At 31.9% G+C, this 23,233-nt stretch overlaps 2 protein-coding genes across 3 annotated transcripts; both read left to right on the top strand.

The window, feature by feature from the left end:
- The first annotated feature begins 1,102 nt into the window (after positions 1-1,102).
- On the top strand, positions 1,103-7,682 carry LOC132725398 (uncharacterized). Its single transcript, XM_060710506.1, has 2 exons — positions 1,103-1,242; positions 6,988-7,682. The coding sequence occupies exons 1-2, from the start codon at positions 1,103-1,105 to the stop codon at positions 7,529-7,531; spliced, it is 684 nt and encodes a 227-aa protein (XP_060566489.1). The 3' UTR covers positions 7,532-7,682.
- A 4,649-nt stretch (positions 7,683-12,331) lies between these two features.
- LOC132725397 (uncharacterized) lies at positions 12,332-22,576 on the top strand. 2 transcript variants are annotated; one of them, XM_060710504.1, is made up of 9 exons: positions 12,332-12,695; positions 13,023-13,169; positions 15,218-15,386; positions 15,804-15,961; positions 16,653-16,844; positions 17,253-17,465; positions 20,109-20,612; positions 21,241-21,356; positions 21,821-22,576. In XM_060710504.1, exons 2-9 carry the CDS (start codon positions 13,040-13,042, stop codon positions 22,187-22,189), a joined length of 1,851 nt encoding a protein of 616 aa, XP_060566487.1. In that variant the 5' UTR covers positions 12,332-12,695; positions 13,023-13,039; the 3' UTR covers positions 22,190-22,576. The 2 variants fall into 2 exon arrangements, with proteins under 2 accessions (XP_060566487.1, XP_060566486.1); XM_060710503.1 differs by having other exon boundaries at positions 12,333-12,699.
- Positions 22,577-23,233: the final 657 nt, after the last annotated feature.

The raw sequence follows: 23,233 nt of genomic DNA, 5'->3' as shown, positions 1-23,233 counted from the left end.
AACTATGGAATTATTCGTTCGTTAGTTTGCCAAATAAATTTGCAACTTGTTATATAGAGGATGAATACCACTTTGTTTTAAATTGTACTATTTACTTTGACCAATGAAAAGTATTATTTTTTCATTACTCTAGTTAGTTATTTAGTTATTGCTAGATGCATCATAGAACGTTTGAATTTATTGATTTTTTAAAATCATTGACAGGCAATCTGATCTCCTCGGCTATTATGCTTCGCAATAGCCGGGAACAATAAAAAACACCACTATGTTAGATTGAAGGGAAGTAAGGTTTGACAGTATTTTGTTCTGTGTAAGAACATTAAATATTCCAGACAATTGGACATAGAATAAGCTTACATGTACATAATAATATATGACTAAAGTCCATATGGCTGATTTTACTCCGGAGAGTCGGAAGTGACATAAATTGCTCCAGATATCGGAAGCTTAATATGTTTATTCAGATATACCCAATTAAAATTAAATTTTAAAAAGAGACAATGTATTGACAAATGCTCTGACAAATGATAGATATGGTATCTAAAAATATGTATGCGGGAATAAACTCTGGGTATCGGAAGCTTATAAATTTTGTTTCTGAAGTATACGGGAAGAAGCGTTGTTTTACGATTGCGTCAGCAAGATGGTGCTTGAACTCGAAAGATCTCTTTTTACATTCAAAGTGATAATGCATCATAATACCTATTATAACTAACATATAAACGAAATTCAATTCATAAACAAACATTAACGAAGATAAATTTATATTTTCTTCTGACTTTTCAATGTATAACAAACAATAATACTACAAAATATTCAAAAATTAAGACAAAAACTTAACAAATGGACTGCAACACTTTTTGAGTTTCTTGTTTACTAATCTTTATTTTATTAAGTGTGTTAAAAGAAAAATAAATTGCTAATATTCACAAAGCAAGGAAATTTACGTATCGTGTGCAATATATAGAAGTCAAGGTGACATTGAACCTCTGTTGCCAAAATCTTTACATTATTACTTTGCTTGTTCAATATGACATTAAGAATACATTTGCTTATGTTTTACCATCACGATTGGTTTTTGCATTATAAATAAACCATAAAAATGCGTGTCTTGTCAACGCCTTTTGCATGTAACAGCTCTGATTGGCGCGCGCTTGCTGATAAATTGCCGCGCGTGCCTGTGGACAAACATTTAGCAGACGGTGTTTATTTGAAAGTTCTACCGTATAAACGCAAGAAGCGGTAAGACCTTTTTTATTCTACTTTATTAATTCTGTATACTAAATTCTTTTTAACTTTTTACAAAAAAATCTTATTTTAACTCATGTTTGAGTATTTTGATTTAATTATTTATCAAATGTTATTAAATATAACAACTTTAAAAGTTGCATTATGTTATGCACTCAAAATTGTAAAAATAAGTATTCCTTTTATTCGGACATGCATAATATTTTTAAAAAATGCTTAAAAGGTTAATTATTTTAGAAAATCTAGCTAAAAAAACATTAATGCCACCAATTTGAAAAAGCAGTAAGTGAAAATTAATTGATAAATTGTAAGTGGAATATTTTGGTTTCATCTTCAATATTATATTTATATTCAAAATTATTGTTATTTGTAAAACATCACACCGATTACCCATGTGGCTAATGGAATTTTTTTTAGTAGAATCATATATTATACATATATTTGATTTATTTTATATTTAATTATTCGTGTTTTTCGGTATTTTATATGTATACATTTTATGATTTAGCGACTATTTTTCTATCTCTGAAACGTAGATATTAATTATTTATATAATAAAATAATGATTTTTGTCGGATAAATGATATTTTCTGTGCCTGGTAGCTATTTCATAAATATTCGATATAACTATTTTATTGTTTATTGTATTATGTGTTTTATTTTATCTGATTGTATGTATTTTCGTGTGTTTTGTGTTCATTCTTAATTTGAGCCGCGTCACGACAAAACCAACATAATGGGTTTGCGACCAGCATGGATCAAGACCAGCTGCGCATCCGCGCAGTCTGATCAGGATTCATGCTGTTCGCTCACAAACCCTATTACAAGTAGAGAAACTGATAGCGAACAGCATGGATCCTGATCAGACTGATCTGGATCCATGCTGGTTGCAAACACGTTATGTTGGTTTTGTCAGGACACGGCTCATTTTATCAACTAAATGATATTTTTCATAATGATTAAATAGCAACATACATCGCGTGTCTACTGCATGAAGCATATTCCTTAATACATGATTCTGTTTCTTTATTATTGTAGAACTTGACTATTATCATAGTATTGTAATAATCGACTTGTTATGAAAATAAAATCAGTTTGGTTATTTGTACCCTGGACACTGTTTATTCCGTAAGTGTAAACCAATTCTTTTCCCTTTCTACCTACAGGGGTTAATTTATATACATTTCTTTCATTCGAGAACAAATACATTTTAGTGTTATTTTAGTGTTACAAATTGATTATTTATGTCGCAATGGGCTATAAAACAGCCATTTTGATTATAAGATGTGCATTAACATATAAAACAAAGACAACAGTAATAATTAGTCACAGGTGTAGGTGTATAATTATATAAATATGTAAATATAATAACCATTTGTTCGCGTTAACATAATCATCATACTTATAAGGGTCATTTCTTTGCGACAGCATAATTTATTTATGATGATCACTTATTCTTGTTTCTATATATGAGTTATGGAACCATGTAATGTGATGTAAGTGATATACTATTCTGTGACAACATAAGTTAGTGGCAAAGATCACTGGTACATGTCAAATTATGTATTCATTTTATTTTGTTTATTTCAATCTCATACCATTTTATTCATATGTATATAACCATCATTATCTATATAAACACTACAGTAGACTGATACATATACAGCCATTTCAAATTGTACGTAAATCCTCTGAACAAATTAAACGCACAAATAACATAAATTCTTGATAACAACTTTCATGTTGGGATGTAATAGATTTCATTTCATTAATTTCACAGCTAAAGGTTTAAATTTCGAAGCAGCTTTTGGTGCATGCTCTAATTAATGTCTTGTTTGTAAACAAAACTTTCAGTTTAGCGTTTTATAAAATAATGTTCTCCTTATATCCTCATGCATAAGACAATGTAATAAATTATGCATCACTGTTTCTATTACATCACAAAACGGACACTTTAAGAAAACGGACACTTTAAGAAAATGTTTTAAGAAAACGGACACTGTAACAAAACGGACGCTTTAACAAAACGGACATTTTAACAAAACGGACAACATTGATAGCATATAGATCTAAATATCGGCAGTTCGCTGTAACATAGTTTAACCCATTTCCTAATTTACCCCAAATTCTGACTACCCTTAGTTTTACATCTGATGAAATGTATCATTGTGAACATCGCATTCTCACGTTCCCGTGCAATTTCGGGTTTCTTTTGTAGTCACAAAAGCCATCTGACAGGTTTCCGGTCTATATGTGATTCTACCAACTTATCCGTCCATGTAGACATATAAATTCATTTCGCTGCAAATTGCTAAAAACTGGATTTCTAGGGATATAAAATAAACATGTGTCTTATACATGATGTAAAGTTTTTTTTTATTAAAATGCCAATTGGTGTATACCAAGTACAGTTAACATTAAAAGTCAACTTAACTATAAAGGAATAAACATAATTTGTATAACATTTGTAACCTTACGCAATTAAGATTCTTGGTGGGGGCGTCTTTTATTACCTCGTACACACGAACATAGGTTGACAGGGGTCAAGGACAAAATTGCACGCATGCGCAATTATGTCCATAACTTTTATTCTAGGTATTTTATAGCGTTATTGACTCGTTCAACAGGACGATTTTTTTTACAATAATTGTAGTAGACTTGAGTGAAATGACACTGGCAGTTAAGAGATGAACTTTCAATTTATTTGATATCTGTTTAAAACATGTTAAGATAATAGATGAGTTTTCCATTTTTTGTTACTACATGACGTGTTTGATTGACAAAATATGTTTGCCGACGACACTAATTAGTTCTGCTGTACTGTAAATGGTTTAGTTACGGGCCTTTTTTTACTTATTTTTACAGTGAAGAGGAATTCTTAAAGGGAACACATCAAGTTGTTATGAGCAGGGTCTTTGAAATAAAATAGTGAGGAAACGGGCCGATTTTACTAAAATCGATGTCTGGGCTGAGTCATGTTATTAAGTTATCTACTGACCGAGATCTGGCATAGTGCATCACCGTTCAAAAATCAAATTATAAGAAAATGTTTTGTTAAATCGATCAAAAAATACAATCAAAGCACAGAAGGCGCTGAGTTTGTTTGGGTCTCAGAATGTCAGAAAGGTGAAGGTTGTGAGATTATTAACCAATTTGTTTTTGTTTAGTGCCACCAATGCTGTTAACAGTGTTATAACTGTAGTAAATTGGCTATAAGGCTAATTGCAACACTGATATTCAATATAATGTTTATTTGGCTTAACCAATTAAAAAAAGATGCCTAAACTGGGATTTGAACTCCAGACCTCTCGCTTACAAACCGAGCGTCTAACCCCTCGACCACGGTGAAGTTTTAAGATACTAATCTGAAGAAAACCACACTATTCTAAATAAGGGTTTGTAACCCTTACTAATTTCACGGTTAACCTGTTGTTTAACACTGATGTAAATAATCATGAAGCTTAATATAACCATGTTTATCTGTAAATAATAACACAATTTTAGAAATCTTCGACCAATCGTGGACTATTTTTTCTTTCCCGAGAATTAATGCGCCTGTCATTTGACAATCTTTACGCAGTGATTTTCCCTTATTTTTTGGCCATAGTGTACTTATAAAGGGAAGTAATCGCTTCGAGGAGTTTGGACTACTTTCGGTATTTGCAAATAAGCACACCAGGGTCTGAAATTTCGCTACCATTATTTGTTTGGTCTGACGACCCAAACAAATAAAAACCCTAATCATTGCTACATTATCTTATTCTATTTGAAAGGTCTTGATTTGAGCTAGAATTCCTCCTTTTGTAATAAAAAATGAAAATGTACATTATGTATACCAATAACAAAAAGTCCTTTTTATTTTCAAACTTATTGTAATTATATTTTATCTATGCCCGAAAATATCTTGTTAAAGAGGAGTTACAAAGTATCAAAGTTAGGCGAATAGAAAATACTAGTATCTTATACACTGGGTTTGGTAATTTTGTCTTGCTTAAAGTGAAAGCTTTTTTGTACTGACAATTAAATCTACTTATTATACAACTCTTTTTGATGATTTCATTAAGAAATATTTATAAGGTTGTCGGGGACACATAAACATCATGTATAAATGACAGGTAATTTAAAACTCAGTCGCTAACTGCAACTCTCGATATGTCACGGTGTCTGCATACCTTAAAAACGAGAAATATCTATTTCACGGTTGTCATCTTTGCTTCCTTTTTTAGTCTTTTGATTAATATCATCTTCTTTTGTTTCATTTTTTTTCAGGGAATGTTTATCAAAAGTCAGACAAAAAATTGTCACTTTCATCAACATATTACGTAAACATTTGCATTAATAAAAATATGTCCCACAGCGGACTATACATTAGCAGAAAACTCTCAATTTAGTTAATCTTGTATTATTTTATCTAAACAAAAATAAAATAAAGTACACATAAATATTTTAGGAATTCTGAATAGAAGAATAGACAGAAAAGAAAAAGAAAATATACAAATAAACGTTGATAAAATATGCATCTGTATAAAACTGATCAACATAAAATCTTGTCCACTAAACGCTCAGTAAATAGAGTTGGAAAATCTCATCTTTGACTAAGTACCGTAATAAATGTAAAATAAAAGGAACGCAGACTTATATTACAAGTATAGGTTAGAGTGCATATTGGGTGTTCTTCGTAAATAAGAAAGCTAAAAAGGAGCGGAGCTTGCGAAGCGACTGTAGCTTTCTTATTTACGAAGGACATCCAATATATGCACTCTAACCGGCTTAGTGCTCCGCCCACTTGCGTTTTATAATATAAAACGTAAAGTTTATATAAAATCTGTTCTATTAAGATTTGAAACCTGAAAATTTGAAAAATCCTCGTCGGTGATTGGCGAGCACTAACCTTTGATAAGTCTATATATATATTGTAAGAAACAAAATTCCCAAATAAATTTTCCCACAGAATTTAATGTTAATGAGGAAGGTTAATTTAAGTTCACATATAAATTTTAATTTCTAATTATAGATATGATTCTAATAATAGATAAAGGGATGACCGATAAAAAATGCTAGACACACTCATAAAATGTACAATAACGTATAAAACTGTATAATGCCGCTTGATGTATAGATAATGATGACTGTTTAACGTAATAAAAAACGACCAACGTGGTTATTTTAGGAGACAAAGACAAGTTGATTTATGTATTATTTGGGCTACCATTAGCTGACCATTGATTAACAAAAACAAAAACAAAACACAATAAATCGGTTAACCTTTCCACCTTGTAAATGCTATTTCAATCGCACCGTTAATTAAGAAATAGTTGATGTAGACGATTTTAATTAAATGTCTATCCAGTTGATTTGTTAATTTTTAGATTTTTAACGAAACAAAGTCCACTTAAGTAATGAAAGACCATTATAAATATCTTAAGAGTTTCCATTTTCATTGTGTTTTTTTAGCATCAAATATAAATACATGTAGTTACTTGTATAATTACCACAAAAAGGAAAGTTACGTTTTCTTTTCTGATCAGTTTTGTAACTATACCATCAGTAAAATTTAATACTATCATATCTATCCATATCAGGTGACATGCGCACTTCTTTACTTTTTCCTGGCTGCAAGATAACATCCCGTTCCCACGAGATAGTTTATCCCGTCTGCAAGCATATTTAACTAACGTCAATACTCAATGTTTGTTAATATTTTTTTATTGTGTACCGTACGTTGATGTATATTTTCAGGCAGAAGTTCAAAATGAAACTACAAATTTGTTTGTTACTACTAGGTCTCGTCCTTACTCAGGCACAACGGCCAAAAACGCAAACAAAGAAAGGGCCCCCACCAGTAAGAGCTGTACCGCGCAGGAATGACATAAAAGATGTCCCGGACAACGCAGGTCGTGCCCCACCCCCGCCAGTGGCACCGGCAGCTCCTGCCCCACCCCCGCCAGCGGCCCCTCCAGCACGCCGACTTCCTCCAGCACGTGTAGCAGCCCCATCTCCAGTTAGGCGTGGACCACCATCTCCAGTTAGGCGTGGACCACCACCTCCAAGAGTGCGACCGGCACCACCAGCTCCTTTCGTCCATCCAGCTCCCTTGGCTAGACCAAACCCACCAATTACAAGAACCAGAACAATAGGATTCCTAGGTGGACCAGACAGGTTCGTAGCTTATGACCCACTTCCACCAACAACTTACCCACCAACTCCACCTGTTACACGGTATTACCCAACTTACGAACCACGTGAAGTCAAGAAAGAGGAAGAAGAGGAAAGCTCATCTTAAAGTATTTTCTCATTTTAGAATTGCAACATTCATCAAAAACTGATTACGTTAACTTTGATATTTTACAATCTCACAAGAAAAGAAGCAACACGCAAAATTGTAATTTTGTGTTTAGTGTAAGAAAACTAAAAATGAAGAGATTAATATATGTTTTGAAGAGTTGTTGTTTCTTTTGACTATGTTAGCAAAAACAAGTGTTAAAAATTAACACATTATCTTACATGTTAGCAAAACATATTTGTATCTTGATTATCTAAAAGTATTAGCAAATGTATTTACAACCGGAGTGATTTTGTATGGTTATCAAAGTGCGAAAATATTAGCATACCATGTGAATTGCGCTGGCAAATTACCCTTTCCGAACCTCCTTCCGGTAAAATATCCTTGATGCAAGTAGCTGTGATTGAACACAATGCCCGCACTTTACATATTAAAAAAACACCCTCAGTTAAACTGAGATTACAAACAAAACTTATGGGAATACATTAACAATAAAATAGCTAAAAATCACCATATTTCGCAACATTCTACGTTAATAAGCATTCGAATAACTACGAGTATCACATCAGCCTACGGAATATCACGAAGTTTTACGATATTTGAAAGCTGTATCTTTAAAGTACAATCGGCAGTTAATAAGAAGTATCTTTTAAAAAGACACTCAGACGAAGTAAAAATACTTTTACTTGCATATGTTGTTTCGGAGTTTTGTCATAGCAATTAATGTTGTGATCTATGAAACACTGCAAGATATGTTTCTAATTGACACTGTCGTGTTCCGGTAACTTATGTACTCATGTACGTATACATTGATCAATGCTTTAAACGAGTAAATATGAAAAAAATATAAAGCAGTTTTGAAATCTATATCAATAGAAAAAGTCAATAATCACATAATATCATGAACACTGATAATAGTCTTCAGAGAGCACCAGAAAACTTCTTCCTTTTTATTTGCTGTGGTCCTGTATGCCCATGAGTTTCTGGATCGTGAGCGTTATTGGGTCGTTATTTTGGACAAAACTTGTAAAAAGTCAATTATAACTAAAAGTCTTCTTATGTTTGAGAAAAAAAAAATGAAATTTTAACAGCAGTGTAAAATAATGGGAGGAAGCACGTTTCACTTACAAGAAAGTTTGTATCCGATACTCCTTTACAAGATTGAATGATTTTGACGTGTTTACGTTTCAGAAATACCCTTTATATTGTTATATTAATTCAAAAATGGCCAATGAAAACCTTACTTATATTCAGTTCTTCCCTGTAAATTTTACAGGAAGTCAAGACGGACTTTGTCTGGCAAAAAAGGTGATAGATGGTTCTTAAACAGATAACCACTTTGACTTGATTTTCTTTGCGTTAAGGCTAGATTCAATGTTGAATAACAGCTTTAAACATGCGATATTTAACATATTTTGAAATTCAGCTTTGACCTATTTATAGTAATTTATAAAAATGTATTTTTGTCTTAAACGTTAATTTATTCATTTTGAATGGTTGTAAAACATATCAAATAATCCCTTAAAGCAGATATGCATTTGATTTTTATTTTTAAAATTTATTAACAGTAAAATGATGTTATTTTCATCATCTTATGGTGATAGTCTTCAAAGACTTGAAAAATAAAATATTCCGGAACAATATATATGCTGTAATTTTAAGTAGGTCAGCAATGATTTTGTGCGCACGCCATTCGCTCCTGAGGAGATACATAAACATATCAATTTCATATTTTTTGTAAGATTAAAATAATAATAATAAATGTTATATATTAACACAGCAGATATATAGCTTTATACACTTAAAGAACTCTGAAAACTGCAAATTTAAATATATGTATACCACAGCAGTACTAGTGTTGGTTTGATTCTGTTTATGGACGATAATAGTTTCAGGGAAGTGTGAGCAACGGTACACGCCCCTTAGCACCGGCTTAAGTAGTTTTCATCATTTATCAATGGCAACGGTGAAATTTGAAAAATAAAAATATCGCAGGTATGTTAATACGGCGGTTACCATGGAACCTTCAGCGTGACACATTCTAGTCCATGAAAAGCGACGTTTGGTCCCAAAAGATTGTTTGTGCAAATAAAATAAGTATTTCTATTTCCTCCATATTTGGGGAGCAGGGGGAGCTAGAGTGACTGTAAAATAATATTGTCCAAGAGACAATGTGCACTTTAGTTTATACTTTACATAGGACTATATTTTTAAAAATATAAAGATGCTGAACAATTCTTATGAAGAGAAGAAGAAGAAGAAGAAGAAGAAAATAAAAAAACTATATTTACATGATTTATTTCATAAAGCTTTTTTCCACCGACTTTCATATTAAAAAAAGAATGAATATGTACACTGTATACTAACACCGCAAACAAAAACCAAATCAAATACATGTACCATGGAAACATGTTAGTATTTTGAAGGTCTGTTAAAAATACGAACAATTTTCCATCAAGGTCGATTTGATTGCTAATAAATGTTCACAATTTTAAGTAATACATTATTCGAACGTCAAATATGTATTCGCTTTAATTTGTTTTGCTACATGTTCGGATATAGAAGTTTAAATTTGATATCCATGTAATATATAAATAACAAACAAACAACAAATAGTCACACCTGTAGTCAGTTAACAAGGTTATTATTTAGACATATTTACTCACTTGGTATAATATTTGACTGACATTTGTGTCTTTTTTTTATATACACATTCACTTTCGTATATCGTTAAATAACTCATGTTTAAATAGTATAAAGTGAATTCTGAAAAATACCGTCACTCATTTTATTTCTTGAGGTACATTTTATTTCTTGAGGAATTTATTTGAACTTCAAGTCATAACCATCGCAGAAATACTACCAGAATTATCTGCTACGGACGTTAGAATTTTTCTTAATATTTTTTATACTCTTACTCCTTAAGTATAGGGATTAACTTTTAACTTCCAATACATGGAATCAGAAATACGGATTGAATATGCACTAAGGTTCATAACTCGAGCAGCTATATTTCCATAGATATTTACATTAAATTTAAAATATTGAACTTTTCTTAAAAATGCTTTTTTACTCTTACTTCTTTATTGCTTGAAGGACTCATTTGAAACTTCCAATATTATTATAGCTGAATACAGGTTTTCGTAGAATTCACTCTTTATTTCACACCACCATTCAAAATGAACAGTGCTTTTGTATTCTATTAAAGATAAAGTTATTGTAAGTACAATATAGATTAGATATAGAATTTTTGAACTCGGATAATGAAACTGAGGCTAGACAGAGTACAATATAGACTACCTATCGGACACAGGCAAGATTGAGACAGATATGTATACGTATTTGATACGGTTTTTGAGAGATGGCAAATGAAAACGATTCTACATTAATAAGATTGGATTCAATAATGATTTTTCGTGGAACATCACGTGGTGTAAACGCTGGAAGATCATAGGCTACATGTCTATACTAAACGTTTCATATAATAAACTACATCATATGTGATATAGTTATGAACCATAGACAATAATTTCACGCTTTTACTATAGAAACTCGTCGTAAAATATTTTTTCACAAATCATAAACCATATTTTCACAAATCATAAATGCTGTAATTATAAATGAAACTATTGAACAAACTTCAAATATCCAAACCATTTCTGGGCGAATATTTCTATTTTCTATCGTGTTAAGGGTTTAAAGCTATATCTTATGAAATATATTTTATAAAACTTCTCAACTGAAAAATTAGTGTTTCCAAAATCTTATAGTCGATTATCGAAAGAGTTGTAACATAGAATGTCTCTGTTATTAAACACACATGAATATTTTACGTTAATAGAATAAATTTTCCGGAACAAAATATTTTGCTGCGATTTTAAGTTAGGAGTTAACCAATAACCAATGACTTCGTGCATTCGCTTAAAAATTAAGGAAATTTACCTGCCTAATACTTCCATAAAAGTATTTTTGAAGATTTTTTTTTATAATTTAAACGATAAGTTCTCCAGCAAATTTATAACTTTATACACTTTAAGGAGCAATAACTCCTGCAACTTGCGCGCGCTGCTATTGTGCGCACGTCACATACGTGTTTATTGTTTTTGATGTCGCAATTCAAATATAAATACTTACATATGTTACATTGCTTAATACTTAACTCTTAACTATTATGTGAATGTCTTTGAATACTTCAACTAACCGTTGTGTATGATAATGCCATGAACTGTGTTATTGTAAATTATTATAACTGGGAGAGGACATTCATAAGCTTTATAGCTTTCTGCCCAATCCCAAAATGTACTTTGTAAATATGGTTCACTTGTTAAATTTTTTGTTGAATAGATATGTTTAAACAAAATATAAATATAATGTTAATAGAAACCACCAAATTCTGTTGCCGTTTTGAATTATTTTGATATAATCTTTAAAACCCCAAGCTTAATAATCAATGTTCAGCTTTAATTTACGTTTGTAGAGTTCACTTTTTATTTTCTTCAAAATATTATTTATAGACGGAAGTCAGTAGCTGGATCCACTGTTTTCACTTTCACATACGCCAACATCTTTAACAAACCTATTTATGAAGAAACGGAAGTACAGGTTTTGTGCATTGACTAATTCGATACTTTGTTTATGATAAATATTGACTCATTTAATATATAACAAGAAATGATCACTGATACAACGAGTAAGACCGTAACTTTTATACTAATAATTGGCCTTTTACGGCGTTTTTGCACATAGTTGTCAAATATTTATGTCCTTTTTCTTGCTCTGTGCAATTGGTTTAAAATAATGTGCGATTCTTCCGGGCCCCTAGGGAGTCCAAGTGACGTTAACGTTATTTCTCTACGTAATTATTTAATTAAAAACTTTTATCTAAATACTTACGACTTGACAAGCGAGAATTTAATGTTATTTACGTTTTATCTGAAAATTGAATTTTAAAACACTGGGATCTAGTTATTGCATAAAGTGAAAAATATTATTTTCGGATAGTAAATATTCGGATATTTCTTCTAGTCTCGTAGCTGAGCCCGTAAAATTACGTTGAAAACAATTACAGTACAAGGATTAAAGTTAATTACATAAAGCTGATTTTTTTTTAAAAATAATAATACTCATGAATTGCTAAAACAAACTCCTTTATTTGTAATCAAAGGTAGGTAAGTACATAATTTTTTCAATCATAAAGTTTCAATTTTTTATATCTTATTTCATATACGTACAGTCATTTTATTTGTATACTAATATATGTACTCTCTTAGATAATAAATAATAGTGTCGGACCAAAGTTATTTCTTCATTTAAAGTATATTAAGTTGTTATCAAATGAAATTCTCTTTCCTAATCATTGTAGTGGAACATTAGACAATAGTAAGGAAGCGTGTGTTAATGAGATAGATTTATTATATTTATATTATTATGTACTTATTGCATTTATAATTTAAACTATATTTTGAACAATGTAAAAATCTTTTATCAACAGATAAAAACAGATCTACGATGCTGCCTAAAAGTTTATTGGCAGCCATATTGTTCTGTCATAGTATTTACTTAGCGCATGCGCAGTCAACGCCAACTCCCAGCACTATACCTGGACGGGTTTACGAGATGGAAAAAGATGATCTTATACGTACGTTTTTCTTGTAACTTTTATTTATTATCTGTTTTTACTTTCCTCAGACACCTTTATTACTCGACACATAAGTTATACTATATATAACTATTTATTCAAACATTACAACTTGGGAATAAAAGAAAAGAGAAATCAGTCTAAAAAACGTACTGGTATTTATTAACAAAAACGTGTTGGCATGAAAAAGGCCATGGCTGGATATAAGCATTTTAATTATCTAACCTATTGAAATGTCTATGTGTTTCGATTTAAGACTACTAAATGTCTTTACTATAACTGTTTTTGCCCCGGCAACGGTTGCAAAAACGTGGTAGCACATGCTTCTACTCAAGGTACACAGGTACAGATGATGAAATCACTTTACATGTCTGTTTTACAAATTGATCAGCTCCGATAACGGTCGCTGAGAATTATAAGCATGCTCCTTTTTCTATATCTTTCTGTTCCAGCCATGACGTGCTAATATAGTGTTATCTGAAAATATAAAGGGAAAAAAGCAAAAGCAAAGAAAAACAATGAAATTGAACGGGTGGGTTTGTGGTGGGATTCAAGATTTGAAATGTAAATTTTAGATTTTTTAAACGAAGATAAACTAGTCTACCTCTTCTATGGTGAGCCACGATTGAAAGACCGTTCCCAGAATTTGCTCTGCCTTATATATGGCATATTCAAGTGTAAGTTGTCTCCCCTGACAACTCTTTTTGAGGCCCTACTGGGGTGTTATAATAAAAAATGTTAAGTTGTAAGATTTGAATAAAAGATTTAATCCTCTAGCGATAAATCGAATAATATATTCTTTATTTGAGTCTCATCCATACATAACAACATAAAACAATTCAATGACATAATTTTACAAAGTAAAAGTTATTTATGTACGGCCATTCTTATCAGAATTACAAGAGACTATAAAATTTTAATCTAATGGAAGGGAGGCAACTCTGCAAAATGTCCAATGTCACTTACAGAGTACCTCTCTTCTCATTCCATATTCATATGCATATTACAATTTAAAATTGCTAAAATAAGAAACTATTGCTAATCTTGTTCTAAAATACTTAAAGTGTTTCTGGTATTATTGCTTTACAGTAAAAATCCTTAAAATGTTCTCTTCCTTAAACCCGTAAAATTTACACTGATAGCAATAGATTCTTAAACTATAAAATCATGTGAATAAAATTATTTTTCGCATCATTGGAAAGAATAAAAACCTATACTAGTAAAATAAAAACATTATTCACATTTAAGTGACTGTACAAATAATGTCTTTGCCTAAAAATAAAATAAAACGATCAGTTACTAATTATTAACTATGAGTATGTTTACCATTTCAAGAGACCTCGAGAGTTTACAATTACCCTTGTCTAATGATTAAAAGTAATAAAATATTACTAACCATAAAATCAGGCTTATAAATACACTGACTAGTACAATTTCTCAATAATATAATGTAAGACTCTCAGTTTGTTGGATAAAAAGTTTAGCAATTTACAATAACATTATAAGAGACAGTTCTCAGGAATATAACCAGTTAGTTCTACTTTTAAGAATATTGAAACAGGATTTTGCAGCACACTTTACAATTTCAGTATTGGAAAAAATGAACGACAATTTATTGTCATCAGACAGCCTTAAAAATTGATCATTTACATTTTCTGCTTTGGCAAATAAATCTTTCCTAATATCCTCATACCTTGGACAATATAAAATAACATGTTTCTCATCTTCAGTTAGTATGAAAGCCGGTTCCTAGCTACTAACATATCAAAACATCAATTCAAGGTTTCAAAATTTATTGGCAATGCCATAGGCAATATTAACATAAACGTTTATAGCAATGACAAAAATATACATGTCATTCATTAATAACTATATACAAATATATATATAAACACCATGATATGATTTCAGGTATCTTAATTATTAAATACAATTTAATTTTGCTACCCGCAAGTTTAAATAATTCCCTTTGTTATGCGAATCGTCTTCTTAAGCTATTAAAATGAAAAGGCGCCAAAAATTATAACTCATATTATTTTACCATTCAGTATTGAACGTGGCGGCAAAAGGGCGGGTTGTGGAACTGTTAGCAGATGAGCTTGCACGGACGGAAATAATCCGGGCACTTCTTGTTGAGTATGGCCGGGAATGTGTGGAGAATGTGACGTTACTTGAGAAACATTGCCTTGATTGTATGATGGATAGATGCAGCAACAGGTATCTATTTGATGTCACTAAACTTTATTAGCATTTAGTGGTGCTCTAGTGGTAAAAGTGTTTACCTCTCAACTTATAGCATCGTATGTTCCAGCCCTACTCGGGCCACAGGCATTAAATTCTCATTTGGCATATGACACCAGTACTGGTTACTTCTAGGAAGAGGACTGTTAAGAAAAAAAAGAAGCTTTTTATAATCTAGCTTAAATAAATATGTCTAAACTTAACTAAATTTGTGTTACATTTCTGTTTTGTCTATATGGAAACTTTGAACAACATAAGAAAATTAATTAAAAATTAAATCTTGATTATTTAATACACATGTAGAAGATATGTACTCGTATACAATAAAGTGGTAGCAATGTATTTTCATTTCAGTCATATTTGTTCCTATAAATACTGTTTTACATATTACAGGATGTCAGAGTGTCATATAGATGGCCCACCATTATCAGAGGTTATAAACCACAGTCCAAGTCCCATCCAGGGCCTCCAGTTCTTGTCAAATTCGCCTCGAGTTGTAAACGAGGGAATGAAAAAATTTGCCAAAAGAGCTCGAACGGACATCTTAAAAGGTAATGCTAAGTCTTGTGAATAAAATTAATGTTAGTGATGTACAAATGAGTTTCCGTAATGTATACAATCTTAAGTGGTTTTGACTGAGTAACGGGAATATGAAAAGTGCTAAAATAAGTACAACCAGATTTATTGAATTGGCGTTCAAGACTGCGATTTAAAACTTATGTTACCTCAGGATATACCGTAAATCATTTAATGCTAGACATTTTAGATAACCCAGCGTTTTATACATTTCTATTCCTGACGAACATTGACTCTTGTGTAAAAAGTGATATTGCAAAATTTGAAGAAAAAAAAAATAGAATAATTAAATACTAGTATATCGTGCATGCCTACTGGACGTGAGTGGTTATTCAGATAATGTCCGCAGACTTTCTACAAAAAGAGCTACAACAAATACTTTCCTGTTGATTTATTTCGGGATGTTGAATGTTTATAACTGCACAATTAAACGTGCAATTCTAACTTTGCATTGAGCGACTCTAAAGTTCCTTTATTTTACTATTACAAAAGAAAAATAACAATGATATATTAATATTGCTGTCTGATATACTTTCTGATCACCTTTTTAAAGGACAAATAAAATTCATTTTTAAGCGTGTTGATGTCTTCGTTTTCTAAATCTGATCGGATTTTCGATATTTTAACCATTTCTTTTTCAATCAATGGTCTGTGTATATTGTTCAGATGTACCTGAAACTTTACGAGAAGAGGGGGAAGCTATCATGCATGCAGAAGTAGACCAAAGTTTACAAGATCTAAAAGAAAACATGCAAACGGAAAAGGCTTTACAAAAGCTCAGTTTGCACGTGCAAAAGGCAGCAGATAATGTGAAAAACCTACCAGACGTTGGTGATAAACTTGGCACAATTATTGTAGGTAAGAAATCTGTTAGACTACTTAAAAGTGAGGTAAAGTGTAAAACTTTTGATATTTTAAACAGAGGCAAAATATGTAAAGGTAAACTCCATCTGCTCAAACTTTGGCATTTTCAATATTTATAGCCTACATGTTTTACCTATACAGGATGGCAGTAATATTTAAAACGTAAATTCAGGTATAAAATGTATGTATAATAATATAAAATAGATTTATGTGAAAACTGTATAAAAAATATACATATCTAATAAAACAAGTTTAGAAAAAATATTGATAGATTTTTAAGTAATGCATTGATTCTTTTTGTTGTTTATATCCAGAATAAACATGCTTATGTTTGACACTAAAATGACTTTATAGCAGACATAAAGTATAATATAAAGTATTATTTCTGTTTTTCTATGTCAGAAAATGAAGATCACGCCATTAATCTGGCCGAGCTTCTCGCTAGACGCCTGAAGAGTTCTCGCCCCTTCTTGGAATCAATCAATCACAATGGTGCACGTGTTATAGAACAAATGCCGTCAGTTCTCGACAAAGTTGGGGAGCGTGTCAAAGTATTCAAGGAGAAGGTTTCTGGTGTCTTCAACAAAGTTCTCGACACTTTCCATACAGTCATCAGTATGTATTTGTGCTTGTAAAACATATGTAAACTGATATGTAAACTGATATGTTGATTTATCATTAATCATTAACCCGTTTAGAGCGACCATTTCAGCTTGGTACCAGACTAGACGTGAAACACTTCTCTTGTACTTAGCAGTTTGATCACCCTTTTTTAGCTCACCTGTCACTTGGTGACAGGGTGAGCTTTTGTGATCGCTTTTCGTCCGGCGTCCGTCCGTCCGTCCGTCGTCCGTCCGTCCGTAAACTTTTACTTTAAATGACATCTCCTCATAAACCACTAAGCCAATTTCATCCAAACTTCACAGGAATGTTCCTTTGGTGGTCAACTTTAAATATTGTTCAAAGAATTTAATTCCATGCAGAACTCTGGTTGCCATGGCAACCGAAAGAAAAAACTTTAAATATCTTCTTTTAAAAAACCCAAAGAGCTAGAGCTTAGATATTTGGCATGAAACATCTTCTAGCGATTGTCTACAAAAGTTATTCAAATAAAAGCCCTGGGGTCAAAATTGGCCCCGCCCTAGGGGGTCATTGATTTTCCCTATATGCATATTATAAAAACTTAAAAAATCTTCTTTTAAAGAACCAAAAGAGCTAGAGCTTAGATATTTGGCATGAAACATCTTCTAATAAGTGTCTATCAAGTTTGTTCAAATAAAAGCCCTGGGGTCAAAATTGGCCCCGCCCCACGGGGTCATTGATTTTCCCTATATGCATATAGTAAAAACTTAAAAAATCTTCTTTTAAAGAACTCAAAAAGCTAGAGCTAAGATATTTAGCATGAAACATGTTCTAGTAAGTGTCTACCAGGTTTGTTCAAATAAAAGCCCTGGGGTCAAAATTGGCCCCGCCATGGGGGTCATTGATTTTCCTTATATATGTGTATAGCAAAAACTTAAAAAATCTTCTTTGGAAAAACCTAAATAGCTAGAGTTTAGATATCAAGCATGAAACATCTTCTAGTGAGTGTCTACAAAGTTTGTTCAGATAAAAGCCCTGGGGTCAAAATTGGCCCTGCCCCGGGGGTCATTGATTTTCCTTATGTGTATAGCAAAAACTTAAAAAACCTTCTTTGAAAAAAACCCAAATAACTAGAGTTTAGATATTAAGCATGAAACATGTTCTAGTAAGTGTCTACAAAGTTTGTTAAAATAAAAGCCCTGGGGTCAAAACTGGCCCCGCCCCAGGGATTTCAATGTTTTAAACTGTATTTGTATAGTAAAAACTTAAAAAAATCTTCTTTTAAAAAACCCAATGAGATACAGCTTAGATGTTTAGCATGAAACATCTTCTTATGGGTGTCTACCAAGTTTGTTCAAATAAAAGCCCTTGGGTTAAAATTGGCCCTGCCAGGGGTGTGGGGGGGCAGATCATTGTTTTTCATTATATGTGTGTAGTAAAAACTTAACATCATGAAACATCTTCTTATGGGTGTCTTCCAAGTTTGTTCAAATAAAAGCCCTGGGGTCAAAATTGGCCCTGCCCCGGGGGTCATTGATTTTCCTTATGTGTATAGCAAAAACTTAAAAAACCTTCTTTGAAAAAAACCCAAATAACTAGAGTTTAGATATTAAGCATGAAACATGTTCTAGTAAGTGTCTACAAAGTTTGTTAAAATAAAAGCCCTGGGGTCAAAACTGGCCCCGCCCCAGGGATTTCAATGTTTTAAACTGTATTTGTATAGTAAAAACTTAAAAAAATCTTCTTTTAAAAAACCCAATGAGATACAGCTTAGATGTTTAGCATGAAACATCTTCTTATGGGTGTCTACCAAGTTTGTTCAAATAAAAGCCCTTGGGTTAAAATTGGCCCTGCCAGGGGTGTGGGGGGGCAGATCATTGTTTTTCATTATATGTGTGTAGTAAAAACTTAACATCATGAAACATCTTCTTATGGGTGTCTTCCAAGTTTGTTCAAATAAAAGCCCTGGGGTTTAAACTGGCCCCGCACCGGCGTCCTATATACAGGTGAGCGACCTCAGGGCCATCATGGCCCTCTTGTTTCTTTTTTTTATTTATTGTTTTGTCCATTTCGAATAAATCTTATAATTTTAAGAAAATAACTGATGACACTTCAGTAAATGACAATATTCCCAGCATGCATAAATAAAAATGAAGACTGATTTTTCTGTTCCTTGATGTTCATGTGGATAAACAAATTTATCACATACCGTGCTGCTTTTGCGACTCCGTAAAAAATGTATTGCACAAACATAGTGTAAAGACGCGCTAAATATTAGCGTTAAAATAAAGGCGTTTCAATGAAAAATAGCTCTTTTTTACTTTAAAAAGTCTTAATTTTTGATATGTGGAAAATAGAATATTAAATTCGAGTAAGTTCATTACTAAATTTATTGAATTGAACTTAAACTCATCCCTTTATGTTTAAACGGCACGTATGTGAACATAAATGTCTTCTCCAAAGATATCATGAAATAAAGCTATATGCATAATTTTATTCCATAGGGAAAATCTACTCATGTTAATTATTTTAATGCAAATTATAATATCTTTTTTAAATATTGGAAAACATTGAATAAATGTACAATTGTATTTTTTAAACAAATAGTCATTTTGAAAACAACCACTATATAAATATGTACATATTTAAATTTGCGTTAATTTACTTTTTTTGCAGACGATCCTGAGACTCCTGTGATGAATGGAAATCTTCAGCAGCAAAACGTCATGAGTCAAAATCAAAACCCAAATCAACAAATAGGTGGTATACAGTTCCAAAGTCAACAGGGCATTTTTAGAGGAATGTCATCGCCTAGACATCAACAGTTCAATCCACAGCAATTCCGCCAACCACAGGGTGGTCAATGGCCAGCAGTTTTAAATAACCCTGCACAATTCAATCAAGGTCAGACGGCACCTAATCAACAATTCAATCAAATACGGCTCCCCCCTCCTCCACAGAACATGAATCCTGCATTTAACCCCAACCTTCCGCAACATCGTCAGGTTAATCAAATACCAGGAAGTACTGTGCCTAGTCCGGGTCACGTGCAAGCAGGCAGGCGTCGGAGACACACAGATCCCGACTGCAAGCGCCTGAAAGATGATCCAGATACGTACTGTCGAACTTACGAATCACTTTGTCATAACTGTACATTAGAGAAAAGGCTCAGATTTGAAGGTAAGAAAGAAACAAAGATATTTATAAGAGGCTATGGTTGAAATAAATTTAATCAAAATGCTCTTTTACTTTAAGTCAAAATCGTCAAATTTTTTGTTTTATTTACAAAATAAAAATTAAAATGATAAAAATTTACTAAATATAATTAAAACTTTTTATTTAAACGAGAGGAACGTCTTTGAACAAAATATAATTTTAATATGCCTAACAAGGGGAAAAACTACTCAATGTTAAAAATTTATTTTAACAAATTAAAATATCTTAAATGTTAAAACTTTAAGAATTATCAATTTGTATAACAAATGTCTTTTGAAAACAACCTCAATTAATATGCCCAGGAGGCCATGGTCCAAATCAAAAACCAGCCTCGTTTCCGATTTACTTGGAGTGTCAAGCGAATAGATGTCCACTCGTTTCCGAAAGATTTACTAAATTATGCAACAGATTAATCAGAGATGTTGGTAAAAATATATGAACATTGTAAAAACATTTTAAACGTTACAGGTATACACGCCCTCGTTTCCGATTTACTTCTGTTACGTTATGAAATATCATTTGATTTTTTTATTATTAGTTTAATATTCGGTTATTCGTATTATTCATATATTTCTTTGGTTATATTTTTCAGTGTGTGGTGATGGTGTAGAAAAAGCACGTGATGAAATCAAGAGAATGGACAAATCTGTTGAGAACTACCTTAAAGCTTACGAAGACTACATTGCTGGTGATAATCTGGTCTTTAAGGTAAAATGCCCTTTATATTTTATATCATACTAGTATGCACATTCTCACAAATGTGTTGATTTTCTTATTTAATATACGTCTATGTAAATGAATAACCAACCGGTTTGAATCTCGGATATACATAAAATAAGCACTTTGGTTTTCTTTCTTCTTCTATCAAATTGTTACAATAAACTTGCCTTTTTATGCCACTAATACACAGTTTACATATGTTCTGCATGTCGATCAACGTCGATATCCTATCACTTTAAAATAATTCTGCAAAAAATATTGTTATGGTGTAATCTTCGTAAAAACAGAAAAACCATGTAAGCAAAATTAAAATTTTGCCAACAAATTGGCTTATAGCTTCCAACACAATCGAACTAAAATAATTTTGTATAAACTAAACTAAACTAAACTAATTGGAAACAAACATTTTATACATGTAGAATACTTGAAGTAAATGCTTGATACTTTTTCAGGTTGAATTAAACACCACAAATCGTCTTCATAAGACAAATTCGTTTTTCGATGCGTTTGTAACAGCTAAAATCGGACCGTCAATATTTCGTTATACCACCAAAATGATACTAAATATTGACGATATTCGCTCAACTGGTCTCCAAATCGGTGATGAACTGTGGGAAAAACTTTGGGAAAATAACGTATTTGAAGAAGCCAGAAAACCGGAAATTGTCCCTCAAACTTTTCACATTATGGGACAAGTTCACATAAAGGATGTTCATCAGGCGCATGCTCATAGTCAGGAGACCGGAAGTGCGTCATTGCCGCGTGTTGGGTGGACGAGTTTCATATCCGTGTTATTTGCACTCGTCTTCATCTTCGTGTAACTTAAGTTGTGCATATTTTTGCAATTTATTTATTTTGCAAATCAAAAAGTGTATTTTCAATACCACATAATGTTCCATTTTATTTCAAATATACTTTCTTTATTTATAACAAAATCTTTGGAACGCACAAAGGTATATTTTAAAGGTGAAACGTCTGCTCACGTACATTGCCTTCTCCCAGAAATCATTGTAAATATTTCCGTTCTGTTTCTCCAACACAATTTTTGTGTAAGCTTGAAATTATATTTATTATATTGTCATTTTTGCATTTTTATGATGTTTTTTTAATTGATAACCTTGTTTGATATAACTTAATGAATAATTATTTATATAACGTTGTTTAATAAATCTGTATTGTACATGGTTATATTTTATTTCAAATAAAAGGTGTAGAAATTAGTATTTATTGCAATTCTTATTTTACATCCTGAATGGATACATTAGAGAACGCCCAAAACGCTAAAACTGAAAAAAAAAAACTGTTGAAAAAAAAAACTGTTGCCGGTAAGGGTCTACTGAGGCTGTTCATAGACGGTAAGTGGTGAACGCAAGCTACCATCCACAGGACCCTATATTATCGAGTATTTCAACATGAACACGGTGAATGTTTTAATTCTGAGACATTCGCACATGTATTCAAACGGCGGTTTTCATAGAAACTTCAATGTGACTTTGTTCACTGTCCTAAAAGAGAAAAATATTTTGGCGGAAATAAATAAAAGCACATTTTGATTATGAAACCGGCCTATCACAAACAGACGTCAGAAAACAAATATGTAAAATAAGCATTATATACGTACTAAACATATAACATGAGCACCACAATGTTTATCCCGTTATGCAACAATGTGAAAACAACGTGGCAATTGTGCAAGTTGACGCCGAAAAAGTGCAATTATGGCTTGATAGAGTAAGTATTAAACAGTCAGGTCGCCATTCCTACAAAATAATAATCTTGAAAGCTAAAAATATTCCTGAAATATTTGTATTGAAGGTTAAGATATGCTGTTATAAAAGCAGTATACGTTAGTTCATTCGTTTCAA

Source organism: Ruditapes philippinarum, unplaced genomic scaffold (assembly GCF_026571515.1).
Source record: "Ruditapes philippinarum isolate M1 unplaced genomic scaffold, ASM2657151v2 ctg289_1_1_1_1, whole genome shotgun sequence".
In the NCBI taxonomy this organism is placed as follows: domain Eukaryota; kingdom Metazoa; phylum Mollusca; class Bivalvia; order Venerida; family Veneridae; genus Ruditapes; species Ruditapes philippinarum.
This window is presented reverse-complemented; position numbering and strand designations above follow the sequence as displayed.